This window comes from Balaenoptera acutorostrata, chromosome 2 (assembly GCF_949987535.1).
Source record: "Balaenoptera acutorostrata chromosome 2, mBalAcu1.1, whole genome shotgun sequence".
NCBI classification, from domain to species: Eukaryota; Metazoa; Chordata; class Mammalia; order Artiodactyla; family Balaenopteridae; genus Balaenoptera; species Balaenoptera acutorostrata.
The window spans coordinates 147,809,895-147,826,305 of record NC_080065.1 but is presented as its reverse complement, the minus strand read 5'-3'; the positions used below and the strand labels follow the sequence as shown (position 1 = coordinate 147,826,305).

Here is a 16,411-nt window from a genome sequence, read left to right as displayed (position 1 = left end):
GCCTCTCGAGGCCTCCGGGGGCTCGGCGGGAGCAGGAGCTGCGCTGCGAGAGGAGTCCGCGGCCGGCAAGGTCGGGGCGAGTCAAGACCGTCTGTCTAATGGTTAGGGTCGCTGGCTTTCGCGTCCAATCTCGGTTTCACCTCTAGCCACCTGGGTGACCTTGGGCAATTTCCTTAGCTTTAGCGCGCCCGTTTCTAAATCCGTAATGTGGGGAAAGCGAGGTGCTGGCTAAACCTGGGCTTGTAAGAATGAAGCACTCTTGGCACGTAATAGGCGCTCGGTTACAGGTTAAGCTGAGGAGGAGGAGGAGTTAGAAGTTCCGCTTTGGGGTCCGGAACGTAGGTTCCAGCTCTGACTTCTGTATTCACGAAGGAGAGGGGGAGGGGGGAGCGGGAGCACCTGGCCTCCCCGCCCCTGCTCCTCTGTTGGCAGATAAACTCGGGAGAACCCGGAGAGTCCGTCCCGGGCCGGGGCACCCTCAGACTGCCCGGCTGCCGGAGGCTAGCAACGTCTCCGGGCGCCCGCGGCTTATCCCTTTCCCGCGAGCCGAGGAAAGATTTCTTCCTTGTTTCTCCCTCCCTCTCGAACCCCGGAGCTCGCTCGCTGCTGCCTCTGGGTCCCGGCGGCCGCGGATAGCCGGGTCGAGCCTCCGGCTGGAGGGAAGAGGCAACCCCGGGGTGTGCGAGTCCCTCCTGGCCCCGAGCTGGGGAGCGAGGAAGAGGTGGCGCGGAGACCGCGGGAGGACGCGGAGCCCCGCGAGGCCTCGAGCCCCTTCCTCATTTCGCCCGCCTTCCGGGGACCGCTCTGATTTTTTGCGTCCCAAGGCACCGCCAGGTGTCTGTCCTCGCCACCCGCCCTCCCCGGCCGGGGCCGAGGGGCCGAGGGCCAGAGGAGCCGGGGACGGCAGCGCCGCGCGGCGGGAGTGGGCAGAGAGCGCAGGCCGGCGAGGTGAGGAGGGGCGCGCGGCGGGCGGGGAGGGTGCCGCCCGTGTGCGCGCGAGTGCGCGTGCTCTGAGGGGGCGTGGGTGCCCGCCAGGCGAGTCCCACCCGGCCACCAGCCCTTCCTGCACCCGGTCACCGCCGGAGCCTCTCGCCACCCGGCCTCCCTAGGCCCACAAGTCCTATCACCCCTTCCTGCAAATTCCACCCTCCCTACTAATAATTTCCCAGTGCAGAATCAGACCGAAACCTTGAGAGAGCGCGCTTTCTACTCCCCTCGCCCCCCCCCGCCCCCCGCCCTTCCTGCTATAAATAATCCGGACCAGCGGGTCAGGCACGTCACACGGTGAGAAACCGGGACCCCGAGGTTTTCTTCTCTGGGGATAGGGGGCAAAGGGTGAGGAGGAGGAGAAAGAAATCGCTCGTGAGTAGTGAAGAAAAGCTTGCTCTTTGACTCCTAGAAAAGACCAGGCATCATTTTATTATTATTCTTTTTTTTCCTTTTTCTTTTTTTTTTTAAATTTCCGTGTCTGTCTTATTCTCCATGCTACGTCCCCCCCTCCACTCCCGGCCCCAAATCCAACGCATTGCTCAACACTCCTCCCATCGGTTTCTTTCCTCCCTCCCCCTTTCACTCCCGCTCCCACCTTCCCCTTCCCTCCTCTTCCCTCCGCCCCCCCCCCCGCCCCCGCCTCCAGCACCCATTTCGCCCCAGGCAGGGGATGCTATTTGCCACGGAAATAAAGTTCAGATGTCTCTCCCCCCGCCGCTTGCTGAGACCAGAAGTGGACTCTCAGGCACCCATCTTCCCCCTAGCACTACACACCTGCTCTCCTTTAAATTCCTAATCTGGTTTTGCATATTTAAGAGGACACACACACACACACACACACCCTAAAACCCCACAACCCGCGAGGTGCAAAACTGCCTCCTGCAAGTACCAAAACTTACCAGACTCTCTAGTTGTTTTTGTCTTAATAAAAGGACAACAAATATTTTACTCCGGGTCCTCCTGTGGGGCGACTTTTCTATATTATTCAAATACGCATATATTATACATATATATGTTTTTCCTTTTTCCCCTTTAATTTTTTTTTTTTTCCTTCTTAACAAGGAAATCTTCTCGGTCCCAGGCAACCGCTGCTGCCCCTTTGATGTTTTGGTACGCCTTGCGCATGCGCCTCACATTAGAATTACTGCACTGGGCAGACTAAGTTGGATCTCCTCTCTCCAGTGAAACCCTCAATCCCGTCCAAAACTAAAGGGATGTGGAGAGTCCGGAAAAAGGGCTACTTTGGGATCTGGCCGTTCCCCTTAATAATCGCCGCTGTCTGTGCGCAGAGGTAAGTGTGTCTAGCGTTTCTCTTTCCTTTTTCACTTTGAAAGGCTCCGTCTGCCTACCTCTGTGAGCAAGGATCTGTAGTGAGGATCAGATAGATGCTGAAGCGCTGTGCCTGCTGTCTTATTGATGCCTGTTTATTGTCTTTTCTTTCTTTAGTGTCAATGACCCTAGTAATATGTCGCTGGTTAAAGAGACGGTGGATAGACTCCTGAAAGGCTATGATATTCGGCTGAGACCAGATTTTGGAGGTAATGGGGTTGCCTTGGAAATAAGAAACAGCCCAGCAGCTATAGCCTAAGCTGTCTTTTGAGCTTTGTGCTCTGTCTTCCCTCTCCCTCATTGTGGGTTGCATGTGGTGTACTGAACATGTCTCTGGGTTACAATATTGAGAAACTGATCCAAACTTAAGCTGGTTTGTTACTCTCCAGCACTTAGATGGTCTTTCAGAGAGACCCTCTTAGCCTGTACTGGTGACTGCTGTCCTTCAGCGTCACTGTTTAAATCCTTTGCTTCACTGTCTTTGTTTCCTTGAGATACAAACCTCTTAAGTTTAGTTAATGGTGTGCCCGGTGAACCTGGCTTACTGAAGGCCATCGGCAACATTTTTGAGGACAAGATATGCAGACAATTGGTTGAGAAGTCGCATTAACCCCCTGTGCCCACCTACTTTGGAAGAGTTCTAGCCATGGTTTAAATTGGCTGGTGTCTGGATATCATCCAGTCCTGGAAGCCTCACTGCAGGGGACAGTGGGGTGGGGGGAGAGGGGCCTGGGGGGCTCGGAGGATAGGGAGGGTAGTGGGAGAAGGGCTAGAGACCTCTCTTGCTGCGGCCTTAGATACACTGATATGCCCATTTAATTTTACTCCAGACTCTAACAAAGCTCAAAGAGTTAAAACCTGCCCAGAAGCGGGGGTGGGAAGAATGAGGAGGGGGTTCCAGTGCGATATATAACATTTCGCTGGGGCTAGCCAGATTCCGGTGCTTTTGTGGTTGTGTGTATTCTCATGCTAAGACATCTACATATGTAGACAGAGGAGGAATCCCTCACCCATCGGACACGTGTGTGCCTGTTCAATAGAGCATTTCCCAGAGGAGTCCCTGTCACTCTTTAAAAAGGAGCAGAGAACTGAAGAATTTGAGTGTGAGCAGTGGGAAGGGATTTGGGGCAGAGTGTCCCGTGCTCGGGGACTACTCTTGCTAAGAATGCATGAAGTTCTGAGAAATCACGTGGCTGGCCATTTTGGTTTGCAGGTCCCCCCGTGGCTGTGGGAATGAACATTGACATCGCCAGCATCGATATGGTTTCTGAAGTCAATATGGTGAGTATTGAGGTTTATGGCTGTGTCTCTGCAGACCTTCATTTGGGGACAGGAAGGAGAAAGGATCCAACCGGTGAGGATGGGGTGTGTATGAGTATGTGTAGGAAGTGGGGTGAGGGCAGGGCATTGTGCTTTGGAACCCACTGTCTTTGAGGCTTCAGAGCTGGCTCTTTCTGGTCCCTAAAGATTTTTCCAGCCTGGTTTGAAGTCGTGGGACTTGGTGAAGAGGGTGTAAAATGCATCACACGTTCACGTGCAAAACGCAGCCACATGCAGGAGAACCCCTGCAGGAGTCACATTACCTAAGGTTTAGTGGGAAACCCACTTCATCCAGTGATTTTTCTGAGTTTGGGGTGGGGTCAGGGAAGGAAAGAAGAGGAGAGAAAAGGGAAGTGTTTTGATCTGACATTTCACAGAGAATATAACCTGGGAACTAAACTGTGGTGGAGAGGCTGAATAAATGACCCTCGGATACTGATATCCACTTGTTGCTTTTGGAGCCGGCCTCTTTACAGCTGATGGCAAGCCCTGCCCCCTGCCCATGGCTCACCTGCTCCTTTAACCCCCAAAATAAATAAAATAAAAATTGGCCACCCTGCTTTCAAAAGGTAAGCTCAGACCTATGTGTCATCTCTGGTCACTTCTGCAATGGTATTCACCGCATGTCCTAAGCCTGTGTGATTTATGGACAGCAGCACTCCTTAGTGGCCCCCTCCTTGGTCTTGGGGCAAGTGCTAAGAGAAAAAGCCTCCGTCTTCCCCTCCAGGGAACACTTTTGGTGGGGGGTGGGGCTGGGGGGAGGGTTACTTCATGCAGGAGCGCCCCCTGCTGCCCATGTTTGGGCACTGCAGACATACAAGACAGTAAGTGTCCCAGATACCCCTGCTTACTTGGGCCATTTCTTCAATGACTTTTCTACTCTGTGTTTTTGAAGTTTTCACCCTTGGAAAAGTCTCTCTAGAAAGGCCACATTTGAATGTAAGATGCCAGGGTTACTTTTAGTCCTAATAGGATACAGCACATTGCAGAAGATTGTATTGTAGTGTAGTTTTGCCTGGAAACGGGATGCACTGTTAAAGAAGAGGGTCTAGTGTGTAAGGTTTTATGCAAAACAGTTCTAAGCCAGCCATCAGGACTTGAAAGTTAGGACACTTATTAATTCACTCGAGAGCCAAATACTAGGTAGTGGATATGCTCTTAACATGATATAAATTTTCATCACCCCAGAATTCAAATATAGAGGAAGCTTAAATAACCAGCCCAACCTTATACAATGTCCAAAGATAGGTGATAATCCTGAGCTATCACAAGCTTATGAAACATCTGTGACTACTCCAGAGAACATTCAACTCTTTCAGTGATGTTTTTGAGGACGTGTATCTTGTTATATTCTAATTATTGGGAAAGCTTTTTATGATATAGGATATGAACACAGACTGAAGACACTATTGGATGATTCAGAACCATAGATTTCCCACACATTGTGAGAATCTCCTGTGTGGGTAGAGAATATTTCTTTCTTGGGAAACTGAACATTTAACTTCTCAGATATACAAATATTCACTTTTGTGAAATTTTAGAGGTCTTTCATCAGTTTATGTTTTGAATTTTACCATAAAAATAGAAAATGTCCTCATGTGGGTACCTGCTAAGTCCTAGGTACTTGAATCTAAATTGTGTGGCTAAAAAGAAAGTGATACCGAAATCAGGTGTGGTTCTGTGTGTCCTGTCTTTTGAATTTTGATTTACTTATGCTCTTTTCCCACATTTTATTCTGTCACCTTCCTCTTCAGAGCATCAGAAAGGTGAGACTTTATGGAAAAATTAAGATATATTTAGAATCTAAAGAGACAATGATGAGATGATCAGAAGTCGCTGCATTAGAACTTAGATGTATAAGTTAGCTAAGAACTTAGACCTATTATATCCCAAAATGGTTTAAGAGTAGTGGCATTTTTTTCTTCTTCTTAAGTTTTGTTCATTTTTCACCAGCATGCAGCATTTTGGAGAGGTGTCAGAGCTGGACACGATGCCAAGACCTGCTAGTCAAAATATAGACCCAGTTAAGGCGAGGTGTCATCTCTTAAAGCTATTTACTGTTGCAGAAAAATCACGGGACGTTGAAAGTGCAGAAACAAACGTCAGGTTGTAAATAGGCCAGTACTGCAGCGTTAATGATTAGAACCAAGCATTAAAAATTCCATGCTCGATTCCTTTCTTAGCCTACTGCTAACACACGTGGACTTGTCCAGACACAGTTTTACTTGTTGAAAAATTAACACTTTTATGATTAACAATCATAGTGACCTCAATCCGTCAAAGAAAAATTTTGTGATATATGCTATTTCTTAAAGTATGGTTATTTGATTTGAAGCAACAGATGGGAAATTCCATCCCTGATGTCTAAATAAAAGAAGATGTTTATGGCATATTGCCCACTGTATACAGGTCTAAAAGGGTTAGAATCTTTCGATTAGATTCAGCTCTGAAAGAATGGTTGATTGATTATTTAAGTGAAACCTCAAAATTGATTCACGCACATGTTTCTGCCTCATTATCCTTTGTGGCCTGCAACCTCTGGTAATTGTAGCTTTCTTTTATTATAGCAAATCTTCCTTTGAAGAATGGTAGGCACCAGACCATTTAGACTGTCATTGACTCATTTGTACTGAAAGGAAAAAAGGCCCATGTTGATGTGGTGCTCCTGGTAAATGACAAAGATAGAAAGACCTGAATACTAGTTCTGCTTCTGCTGTTCAGTCAACCTGAGGGAATTGACAGCCCCATGGGGCTTGATTTCTCTTTTTTAATATATACATATTTATTTATTTATTTGGCTGCACCTGGTCTTAGTTGCGGCACGTGGGATCTTTAGTTCTGGCATGTGAATTCTTAGTTGAGGCATGTGGGATGTAGTTCCCTGACCAGGGATTGAACCTGGGCCCCCTGCATTGAGAGCATGGAGTTTTAGCCGCTGGACCACCAGGGAAGTCCTGGGGCTTGATCTCTTCACCTGCTAAAAGGGAATAATAGTCCCCGTTTACATATTTTAGGTGACTACCAGAATTAATAAAATGATGCAAGTGAAAGTACTGGTGTCCCATGAACATAGCTTATATAGAAGACTGAATATCAGCCTGTCACTAAGGAGACCCAGTGTTCATTCCAGCTGCTGCCCTAAGTGTACTTGGGTCAGTGATTTACATTACGTGGTCTCAGTTTCCATATGTTTGAAATGAGAGGGGCATGCCAAATTGACTTCTAACTCAAAGTTACATGTGTTTCTGCTTTGGTTTATTATAATAGCTCTGTTGGGTACAAAGAAGTTCCAGGAAACTTGGAAATCCAGCATAAACGTTAGAAAAAATGCAGAATTCCTAAATGGCATGCAGTTCTGAGTTCTTAGGAGGGTGATGATGGTATCTTACTCAGCCATGTGACTCAAGTGACTGTTGACCCAGTGGAAGATCTTTGGAAGAACACGATCTCAATTAGAATGTTCCTGAGCAGAAAGCTTGGCTTTAGAATGAAACATGTTTAGATGTCTTGGTTAAATTGGCAGGACTCTTTTTGTTAAGATTCTTTGATGAAAATGCATTTTAAGATCCAAAATTGGCTCTGAGGATTATGGACTGAAATAGCTTTCTCTTCATTTAAAGCAGATTCTTCTCCATCTTGGAACAACACATTTGCCAACCGAAGAGTGAAGCAATATTTCACTTTTGAGGAAAGCGTTCTAGTAAACATATACACAAATTACCTTTTTATGGAATGGCAAATGGTGAAAAGTGCTGCCTTTTTTTTTTTTTAACAGATGTTTTCTTGCATCACCAGCTGCACAGTTTAAAATTCAATCCGACACAAATACTTATTTAGCAGCTACTATGATCCAGCTATGTGTTAGGCCACAGGGACAGAGCAGCGAACAAGAATGACTTGTCCCCTGACCTCATGAAACTTAATACCTAGGTGTTTACTATCGTTAATTCTACTGCAGGCTCCTATCATACTTATGTTTAACATAAGCATTTTCTCTAAAAATTTTTATGAGCAGCCACTTGAGTACCTAGTTGTCTGTATCTCCCATGCGTTCCTTTGTCACTTGTTGATTTCACCATTCATTTGTTATTTGATATTTCAAATTGCCTGATATGTTACATATTTATTGTCTTCCTAATTGATGTGTATAAAATACATGTAGCCAAGGTTATAGTATCTCTCTCCATGTGGTTTTGCTCTGTAAACAACGGTTGGTTGGAAGTTTGACTACATAGTATCATACATGTGGAGAGACAGAGCCTCATATATGTGGACTTGTAGGCCTCAAATTCAAGACACTTTTTAAATTACTATTTAAATCAATGAATGTGGAAAGAATCACAATGTAGGACCACAGTTCTTTGAAAGCAGAAATACACAGGGCATATTGGAAATACAGAATTCTGAGGTATTACATAGAAATTACTAGGTAAAGGTGGGGGTTAGAGGTCTCTGGATAAATGTTTTAAGCAGAAAGAGTGGCATATAGGAGAAAAAACAGGAAAAATAAATGGGATTAGGAATTCGCAAGTAGCTTTAAATGGCTGGATTTGGGAGTGGGAGTGAGGAAGTGATAGGATTTGGTATTGAGAGCATAAGTGGTGATCAAATTATATAGACCATTTTTGTAGCTTGCAGAAGAGTTTACATTTTGTTCCAAAGGCTGTAGGGACCCATGAAAAGATGTTAAAAGGAGAATCGCTTGAACAGATTCATACTTGAGGAAGATGCTTTTGAAGTATGAGGGGTGCAGCAAGACCAAAGGTTGGGAGATAAGGTGAAAATCCACTGCAAAAATCCAGAAAGAATTGATGAACGGAGACAGGGATGTAAATGAGAAGATAAAAAATCAGGGCTTTTATGAGACAGAAGTGACAGGACTTGGTGAATCCTAAGTTTCTGATGGTTTCATTTATTGATATGGGGAACAACAAAAGGGCAGCCAGTTTGGGGGTGGGCTGGGGATTGAGGTGTGTGGGAAGACAGTTCATTTTGGGAAACGCTGACTTTTCTCCACACATGGAATCTCCAAGTGGAGATTGGAAAATACAGGTCTAGAGCTTACTAAGAAGTCATGACTAGAGAGATGAACTTGGACATTGTCAGCATATAAGTGGTACTTATAACGGTGTGAATGGATACAATTAAAAAGGGAAAGTGAAAGGACCGCAGAAAATGGGGATCTGGTGAGCACTGTAATTTAAGTGGTGGAATGCTGAAAAGGAGCCCACACAGATTAGTAAGTAACTAAGCAGCAGTCAGATGGTGGGAGAACCCGCAGATAATAATGTCTTCAAAGCTGAGGCACAAGAGAGTTTAAAAAGGAAGGAAATAGTCAGCTGCATCAGATGCCACAACGATCAATTGAAATAAGTTCTGAGACTTGTCTCCCAGCTATAGTAAGTAACAGGAGCACGTTGGTAAATGTAGAGAGAGGAGTTTTAGTGGTTGAAGGCTACACCTTTGAGAAGTGTGGATCTGAAGCAAAGTCGGGAGAGGGCAACTGCTAAAAGAAGTCATATATCATTTGGAGAAGTACCCCTAGAAGGGAGTAGGTTGCAGATACAAAGCAGGAGCTGGGGTGGGTGATGGGATGTGGAGCAAGGTGAAGGGGTTGTGAAGACTCACCGACCCAGGCTTCATTCTAAATAAATAACGCATGAAGCTCTTCTACCCAATTTTAGCAAGCTGCCGTTTTCTTGCCTTCTTTTCCTTCTCCTCCCCCTCTACTCCCCCTCTGTGCAATGCCCAACATTTTCCACCATCACAGCACTAATATAAGAAAATAATCACAGTTATTGCTAATTGGGTCCTTAACTTGTGCAGGTATCCTCTTGATGTGTATTATCTCATCCAGTCCTCCTATAAAAGCAGTGGTATGGCTAGTGTCCACCTTTTTATAAAAGAGGAACCTGAGGCCCAGAGAGGTTAAGTGACTTATTCAAGGTCACCCAGCTAACAAATGATTGACTTTACATCCCTCAATCTTAGCCCTCTGGTTATACTGAACTTTTCTATGTAGTAAGGCATCATTGAAAAAAAATTATTCTCATTCCTTATGGACCTGTTTTGTTGTAGTTGTTTGTTTTTATTTATTTTATTTTTTTGGAAACAGTGGGTGGATCAGATAAACCAATCCTATATGTTACTGTTACTCCTCAATCTCTCCACCTTGAAAAAAATCTTAATTTTATTAAAATGATTTTTTCAAATAGGTACTTTATTCAGTGTGTATTAAATATAAGACATGGTTTCTGTCCTTGAGAAATTTATACTTTATATTACATCTATTACCAGGTAATAAAGGAAGATTTATATAAGATCTTGCAAAGTCAAGGATGTTGCTTGTGTCATGATTTCTTTCATTATGAATGGGTGCTGTTAACTTGTCTAATAATTTTCCTATTGCTCCAACACTCTGTCATATAACCATTAAGGCCAATAGCTGTCACAAAATGTTGGCTGATAAAGTTCAAGCACTGTGTCAGAGGTTTTAAGCTTTGGGTGGACACTATGTGAAAAGACCCTTTCCCTTTTTTTCTTTTATTATCAATTGAATTTTTTCCCTTGAAAACACATTTTTGTGATTTCTGATAAATTACTCCTGCAAATAATCTCTTAAAAGTGGTTGAGTGTTTTTCTTCTCTTCCCGGATCTTTACTCCCTCTGCCCCACACAGTATAAATGAGGTTCATTATAAAGATTACATCTCAAGATGATTTATTCATCAATTTTTAAACAATTATTCCACATGATATAGGAGGTTTATAAATCATTTTCTCTGGGTTAACTCTTAGGGCAGGTCCTTTGCTGTTGCTTTGTAGGACCCTAAACAATGCCCTTGCTTGATTGTGACATGAAATAAAAATCTGACTGTGAGCTTACCCTGCAAGAGAAGGAAGGGGAGGGAAATATCCGAAGTTTCATATTTTAGAAGCACCTCAAAGCGTGCTTTAGTGTGATCCCTCCCACCTCTTTGTTAAATGGTCTTGGGAATTTCTATAAGAATGTAAATCAGAGAAAGTCCTTTTCTTAACACTGTGACAGGGGTACTGACTAATTTCAGGGTGGGGCACTGGCTTGTTTTGAAATCATTCATTCTGTAGCATTTATTTGTGATCAGTGCTCTTGGCATTGCGGCCAGATAATTCTTTGTTGTGAGGGGGCTGTCATGTGCATTGTAAGATGTTTAACAGCATCCCTGGCCTCTACCTACTAGATGCCAGAGGTACCCTCGCAGTTATGAAAACCAAAAATGTCTCCAGATATTGCTAGATGTGTCCTGGGGGATGAACTTGTCCTCAGCTGAGAACCCGCAGTGTAGAATATGGTGTTGTGCTTTTGTCTCCAAACAAGTTGAGAAAAGAAGAGATTTTCTCATTGAGTAATGGCTTTCATACTTAATCACCATTTTCATTTCTGTTTCTTGGTACATTATGACAAAGCCAATTTTAAAAGATCAACAAACATCAAAGGCAAAAATTATCCACATCCCCATCACTTCATTAAAACTGTTTTAATTTGCCTATAATACCTTCTGCTTCTTGTCTATTTGCTTATTCATACTTTACACATTACACTTAGTTATTTGTAGAGAGAATTTTATAGTCTATGTTTTCACTTAACAGACCGTGAGTATTTTTGCAGTTTTATGCTTTCTCTAAAAAAAGAGAAAAATGCACACCTTTACTACTACCAGTGTAAACTGATGTGTATTCTTCTATGGCTTTTTGGTGATCTTACAAACATATACAAACATATGAATATATTGACATTTTCTTTTTTATTGTATATTTTTTCAAAAAAATTTTTAAATACATTTTACAGATTATTAGTCATAATTCTAGCTATAGGTTATTTGAAAATAAATATATAATTTACTTTTACTTATATACTATTAACAACTACATAAAAATCATATATAAAATAGAGAACTGGATTTAAATAACATATAAATGGAAACTTTTAAATTTTATATATCAATTTGATTCTCATTTACACAGCTACTCTTTCCTCTATTTTTAGCCTGATATTACTCAGCTTTTCCAAAATCATTTTACATTTTTGGATGACACAAAAATACTTTGAAACAGACAGTTAAAAGAAGAATGAGAAAGTAGATGGTTATGAGTTTTTAAAAGATACAAACACAAGATTTACATGTTCCTTCCAGATATGCATTTTATTTGCAAAATATTTTATTAAACAAGGAGAAAAATGGGTCTATATTATTCTCTCCCTATTTATATGGAAAAATATGGCCATGTCTTTAACCCATTGTCTCTTGCCTAGTGCTCATTTTGTACACATTCTATTGGCACTTTTATTGCCAAGTCTTATTTCCCTTGCTCTATAATTTGGCACATACTGCCCACTTACCTGCCAAGAGGTCTTAACTTAGAAGTAATTGCTTGGGCAATTAAAGATGAAATAACTTTTCTCCTAACCCAATAGCCAGAATTAGAGTAATGAAGTTTTTAAGGTGAATCTACATGTATCTTAGAAAAGTGATACATGAATAAGCCACGGCTAAATATTAGAGACATTGAGGTGTGCGAATGTACGGACATCGTCTGCATCCTAGTGCCTAGCACGATGCCTGACAATTAGTAGATACTCAACAAATATGTGGTGAATGGAGTTGTTGGAGGGGGTAGTTGAAAGACTGCAGTATATCAGGCTAACAGGAAGTATTTATATAATGCTCCTTAACCAGCACCATGCCAGTTAGGCTATTTTGTGGAAGGATATGAAATGGTTCTTACACTAGACCTAAGGCCCACTCTAGAGTCAAGAAAGGGTGATCTTCATTGCCTGAAGAGGGAGGTGAGGGTTGATGGAGAGAAGAGTGTTTCAGATCGGTGGGAGAGGAGAGTAGTGTATCCCTGTGGTAGAGGAATCAAAATAAAGGGTTGAGATCCAGGTTTTTACAGTGGTTCTCAGGCTTTACTGTGCAACAGAATCACCTGAGTCTTGTATTAATATTTGTATTTTCAGGGCACATGCCCAGAGTCTAATTCAGGAGGTCTAGGATGGAGTTCAGGAATTTGCATGTTTAAAATCTCTCTATGTGACTGACATAGGTACTGTCTGAGGGCCACTGTTTTAGGAACATTAGTTTTATAGTGAAGGTGGAAGCAATCACTAATAAAGGAATTTGACAACAGAACTGGTCTCTAGTTATCATACAAAATTTTGCAATGATAAAGATCCAAGTGGTCAGAGTAGGTGGGATTTGTAGAAGACTTGGTGGAAGAGGGAGAGCTGGACTGAGCAAGAAGGATCAGTGCAATACGAATGGATAGAAAAATCAGGAGAACCGTCCTATGGGAGTCAGTGGGCATGGAGACAGTATGAAGAAAGGCATTACATGTTAGCAATAATAATATTGCAAAAATAAACACTTAGAGCGCATATAACTATCCCACTTAATGTTCACAAAAACCTCATGAGCTAGATAATAATATTATCATCCTCTTTTATAAGTGTAGAAACAAGGACTAGAGGCATTGTATAATCTCTACAATTACAGAGCTAATATACGTGGTCAGGAACGGTAGGGTGCATATGTAGGATATACCTATGTATGGTGAAGCTTAATTGCATAAGACCTTGGCAGCTGTGCAGAGGAGACACTGAAATTTCTGAGGTAGATGCTAGGAATGATGAGTCTTAAGCACCTTCACAAAGAATAAAAGTAAGGGTCACTTACCAAGGGTAAGAATGAGAGAGTAGAAAAACATTTTCCAGATCTGATTTTTATTTTTTTATTTTTTATTTATTTATTTTTTAATAAATTTATTTATTTTATTTTTGGCTGTGTTGGGTCTTCGTTGCTGTATGCAGGCTTTTCTCTAGTTGTGGCGAGCGGGAGCTACTCTTTGTTGGCGGTGTGCAGGCTTCTCATTGCGGTGGCTTCTCTTGTTGCGGAGCACGGGCTCTAGGCGCGAGGGCTTCAGTAGTTGCGGCACGCGGGCTCAGTAGTTGTGGCTCACGGGCTCTAGAGCGCAGGCTCAGTAGTTGTGGCGCACGGGCTTAGTTGCTCCGCGGCATGTGGGATCTTCCCGGACCAGAGCTTGAACCCGTGTCCCCTGCATTGGCAGGTGGATTCTTAACCACTGCGCCACCAGGGAAGCCCCCTGATTTTTATTTTTATAAAATGCCCTTTTGAACCTCCATACTAATTTTTTTGACACAAATGATGAAAATAATCATAGTTCTATATTTTAAAAGGTCAAAGTTTGTGAAATGGGGGGAGGGATGAGCACCTAGCACAGGGTTTGATGCTATGAATAAATTAATAATAGCTGCATCAGTTATTTAGTTTTAAGAGGTCTGGATAATATCAGAAATACTGATATTTTAACATACGTTTTAGGATAATATGATTTGACTGTTCCTTCCTGTTTAAAAAGATAGCTATTTGATTGGTGGTTAGTACTAGTAGTATTACACATTTACATGTAGGGAAAATGCCATTAAAGTAGCTTCCTACAAATTATTTATGGCTGCTTGATTGTATTTCTTGAAGTATATGCTTAAATTTGAAGGTCTCAGTGATTAAGCATCTTGAGGGTGCTCTTCTACAGATCAGTAATTTAGTGCCTAATTGGTGCAAGACCATCGAATCAAAATTTTTTTTTAAAGTTTATCTACTGGCTTTTACATGTCTCTCTTTTAACTAAATAATCTCAAAGTCACCTTTTATTCTGCTATTTTTAAAAAATTTTAGATAGAAATGATGCTGTTATCATGAGAATTGAACCTCAGACTACTTGACTTGCTCAATAAGTGAATGTCTATTTATCTATGCACTAATATGTAATGTCCATTATAAAACATACCAAAAATAGAGATTTAAAGAGGATGTGATAAAAATATATAAAGATACAATATTTTTATCTCATACTCACCTTGATACTGGCTTAGAGTGTTTTATTTCCCATGAAAATAAGAATATGGCAAATAATGATGGAAAATTACAGGCTGTTCTGTTCTGCATATTAGTCTGTTAATGGGAACTTTTGGAGAGTAGGGCTTATGATATAGATAATTCAAAGGTGACTGCTATTTTCTATGGATAGAGCCCCATTTATTCCTACCTTGCAACTTCTAAAGCATCAACATAGAAAAAATAATGTTTTAGAGAGTATGCTGTTCATCCCTTCCAGGAGGGAGTATTTGTTTTAAAATAATTGTTGAATCTTCCTGTTTCCTAGGACTACACGTTAACTGGATTGACCAAAAAATTATATAATCAGACAGCTGGCCTTTAAACAAATATACAAAGATCATCTTTAAAAATTGTTCATTTTAGTGAGGGTATTGACGTTTCATTGACTGTAAATCTTTCAAGAAACATTTTAAATATTAATCTTAAATGATTTATAGGCCATTTAAAAGACTATCATAAAATAAGAAGCAGAAATGTTAAAGAGTTTTAAGTGTGAGTGAGTAGGTGCCAGTTATTAGGTTGTAAAATCAAATCACCATTCTGTGTTTTCACTGTTACTGAAGACAAAGTGCTCCAAAACATGAAATTTAAGTAACTTTTCTCTTTGTTTTCCTTGACCTACAGACAAAGAAAGACTTATTTTGTAAATACATATTTCTGGATTTTTTTGGTTTTTTGTTTTGTTTTGTTTTGTTTTGCCAAATGAGCGTTTGAGTTAATAGACTGAAGATCTCTTGAAATGTTCTCTGATCAGTCAGTTGTGTAAACCATTCCTCTTTCAAGCACTGCTAAGCCAGTACTCTCTTGGACACTGGTGGGGCTGATCTGCTAGGCTGTATAAATTTGCATCTGGCTTATGTGTTGGAAGAATGCTCATTACTTGAATCCCATTAGTATGCCTGTGTGGCAAACCATTTTTCTAACAGAATTCATTAGAGAATGATACCTTTGTCATTCTAAAAGTCATAATATTTTAAGCACTTGCCAGATTTACAGATGAAAGATCTATGGAATTACAGAGCACATGAAAAACAAAGAGCTTATTTCCTTCCGAGTTTTTAGATGATTTATTTTAGACTTTAGGTTTTGGAGGCCAATTTTCTATCTATTTAATGAGCCAGTTTTGAGAACCACATTTTAAAATGGCTTTATCTTTTTATTTTACTAACTGAATGTGATCATCATCACCAGGTAGATCACTTAGGTAGAAATTTGTCATAATGGAATTTTCTTTACTTAGGATGCTTTAGTCAAAGTGGCAAATGTTATAAATGGGTTCTGGTTGTAAAATTCCCAGATTTGGACATAATACCTCTTAAGGGTTTATGCTCTCATTTTAAAAATTAGCCACAATTCTGGAGCTCTGGTTTTCCTGCTTTGTTGTTGTTTTGGTGCATAGTGCAATCATGGCAAGAATAAAACCTGATTAAATTAAATGCTACTTGTGCTGTTGGGCTTTAAAGAGAGAGAGAATGAGAAAGAAAGACCCAGAGAGGGAGATGGAGGGAGAGATAGACAAATGTGGTTCCTGTCCTTGAGGAATTTGTAATTGTTTTCAATAGTTGAGAAATAACAGAAGGCCTTTTTTAAATAAAGTTATCTGGGTTTTGTTTTTTGTTAGCATAAATGAGTATCATATAAAATATGCAACAAGGATTTGCCATATAAGAATGTGTATATAATCAGGGACTGTCCTTTTGAATTTACATGATATGGAATCAACAGTATCAAAGTGCATGTGGATTCTCTTTGTTCTGTTAAGCATTTGATAGTTTGCAAACAAATACTTTTAAAAAGAGTCAATGAAACACAGGATTT

The 16,411-nt window shown here is 41.4% G+C and overlaps 1 protein-coding gene across 8 annotated transcripts in view; it reads left to right on the top strand.

Moving 5' to 3' along the window:
- The first annotated feature begins 1 nt into the window (after position 1).
- Positions 2-16,411, top strand: part of GABRB2 (gamma-aminobutyric acid type A receptor subunit beta2) — a 326,677-nt gene continuing 310,267 nt past the window's right edge. For 5 of the 8 annotated variants that reach the window (XR_009007236.1, XM_057541423.1, XM_057541419.1 and 2 more), the window contains exons 1-4: positions 421-948; positions 2,053-2,281; positions 2,437-2,528; positions 3,533-3,600. Coding sequence is in view for 7 of the 8 variants with exons in the window: in XM_057541423.1 (XP_057397406.1) it covers positions 2,205-2,281; positions 2,437-2,528; positions 3,533-3,600 (237 nt within the window). In the remaining variant the exon portion in view is untranslated. The other 3 variants (XM_007171423.3, XM_057541421.1, XM_057541420.1) reach the window with 3 other exon arrangements.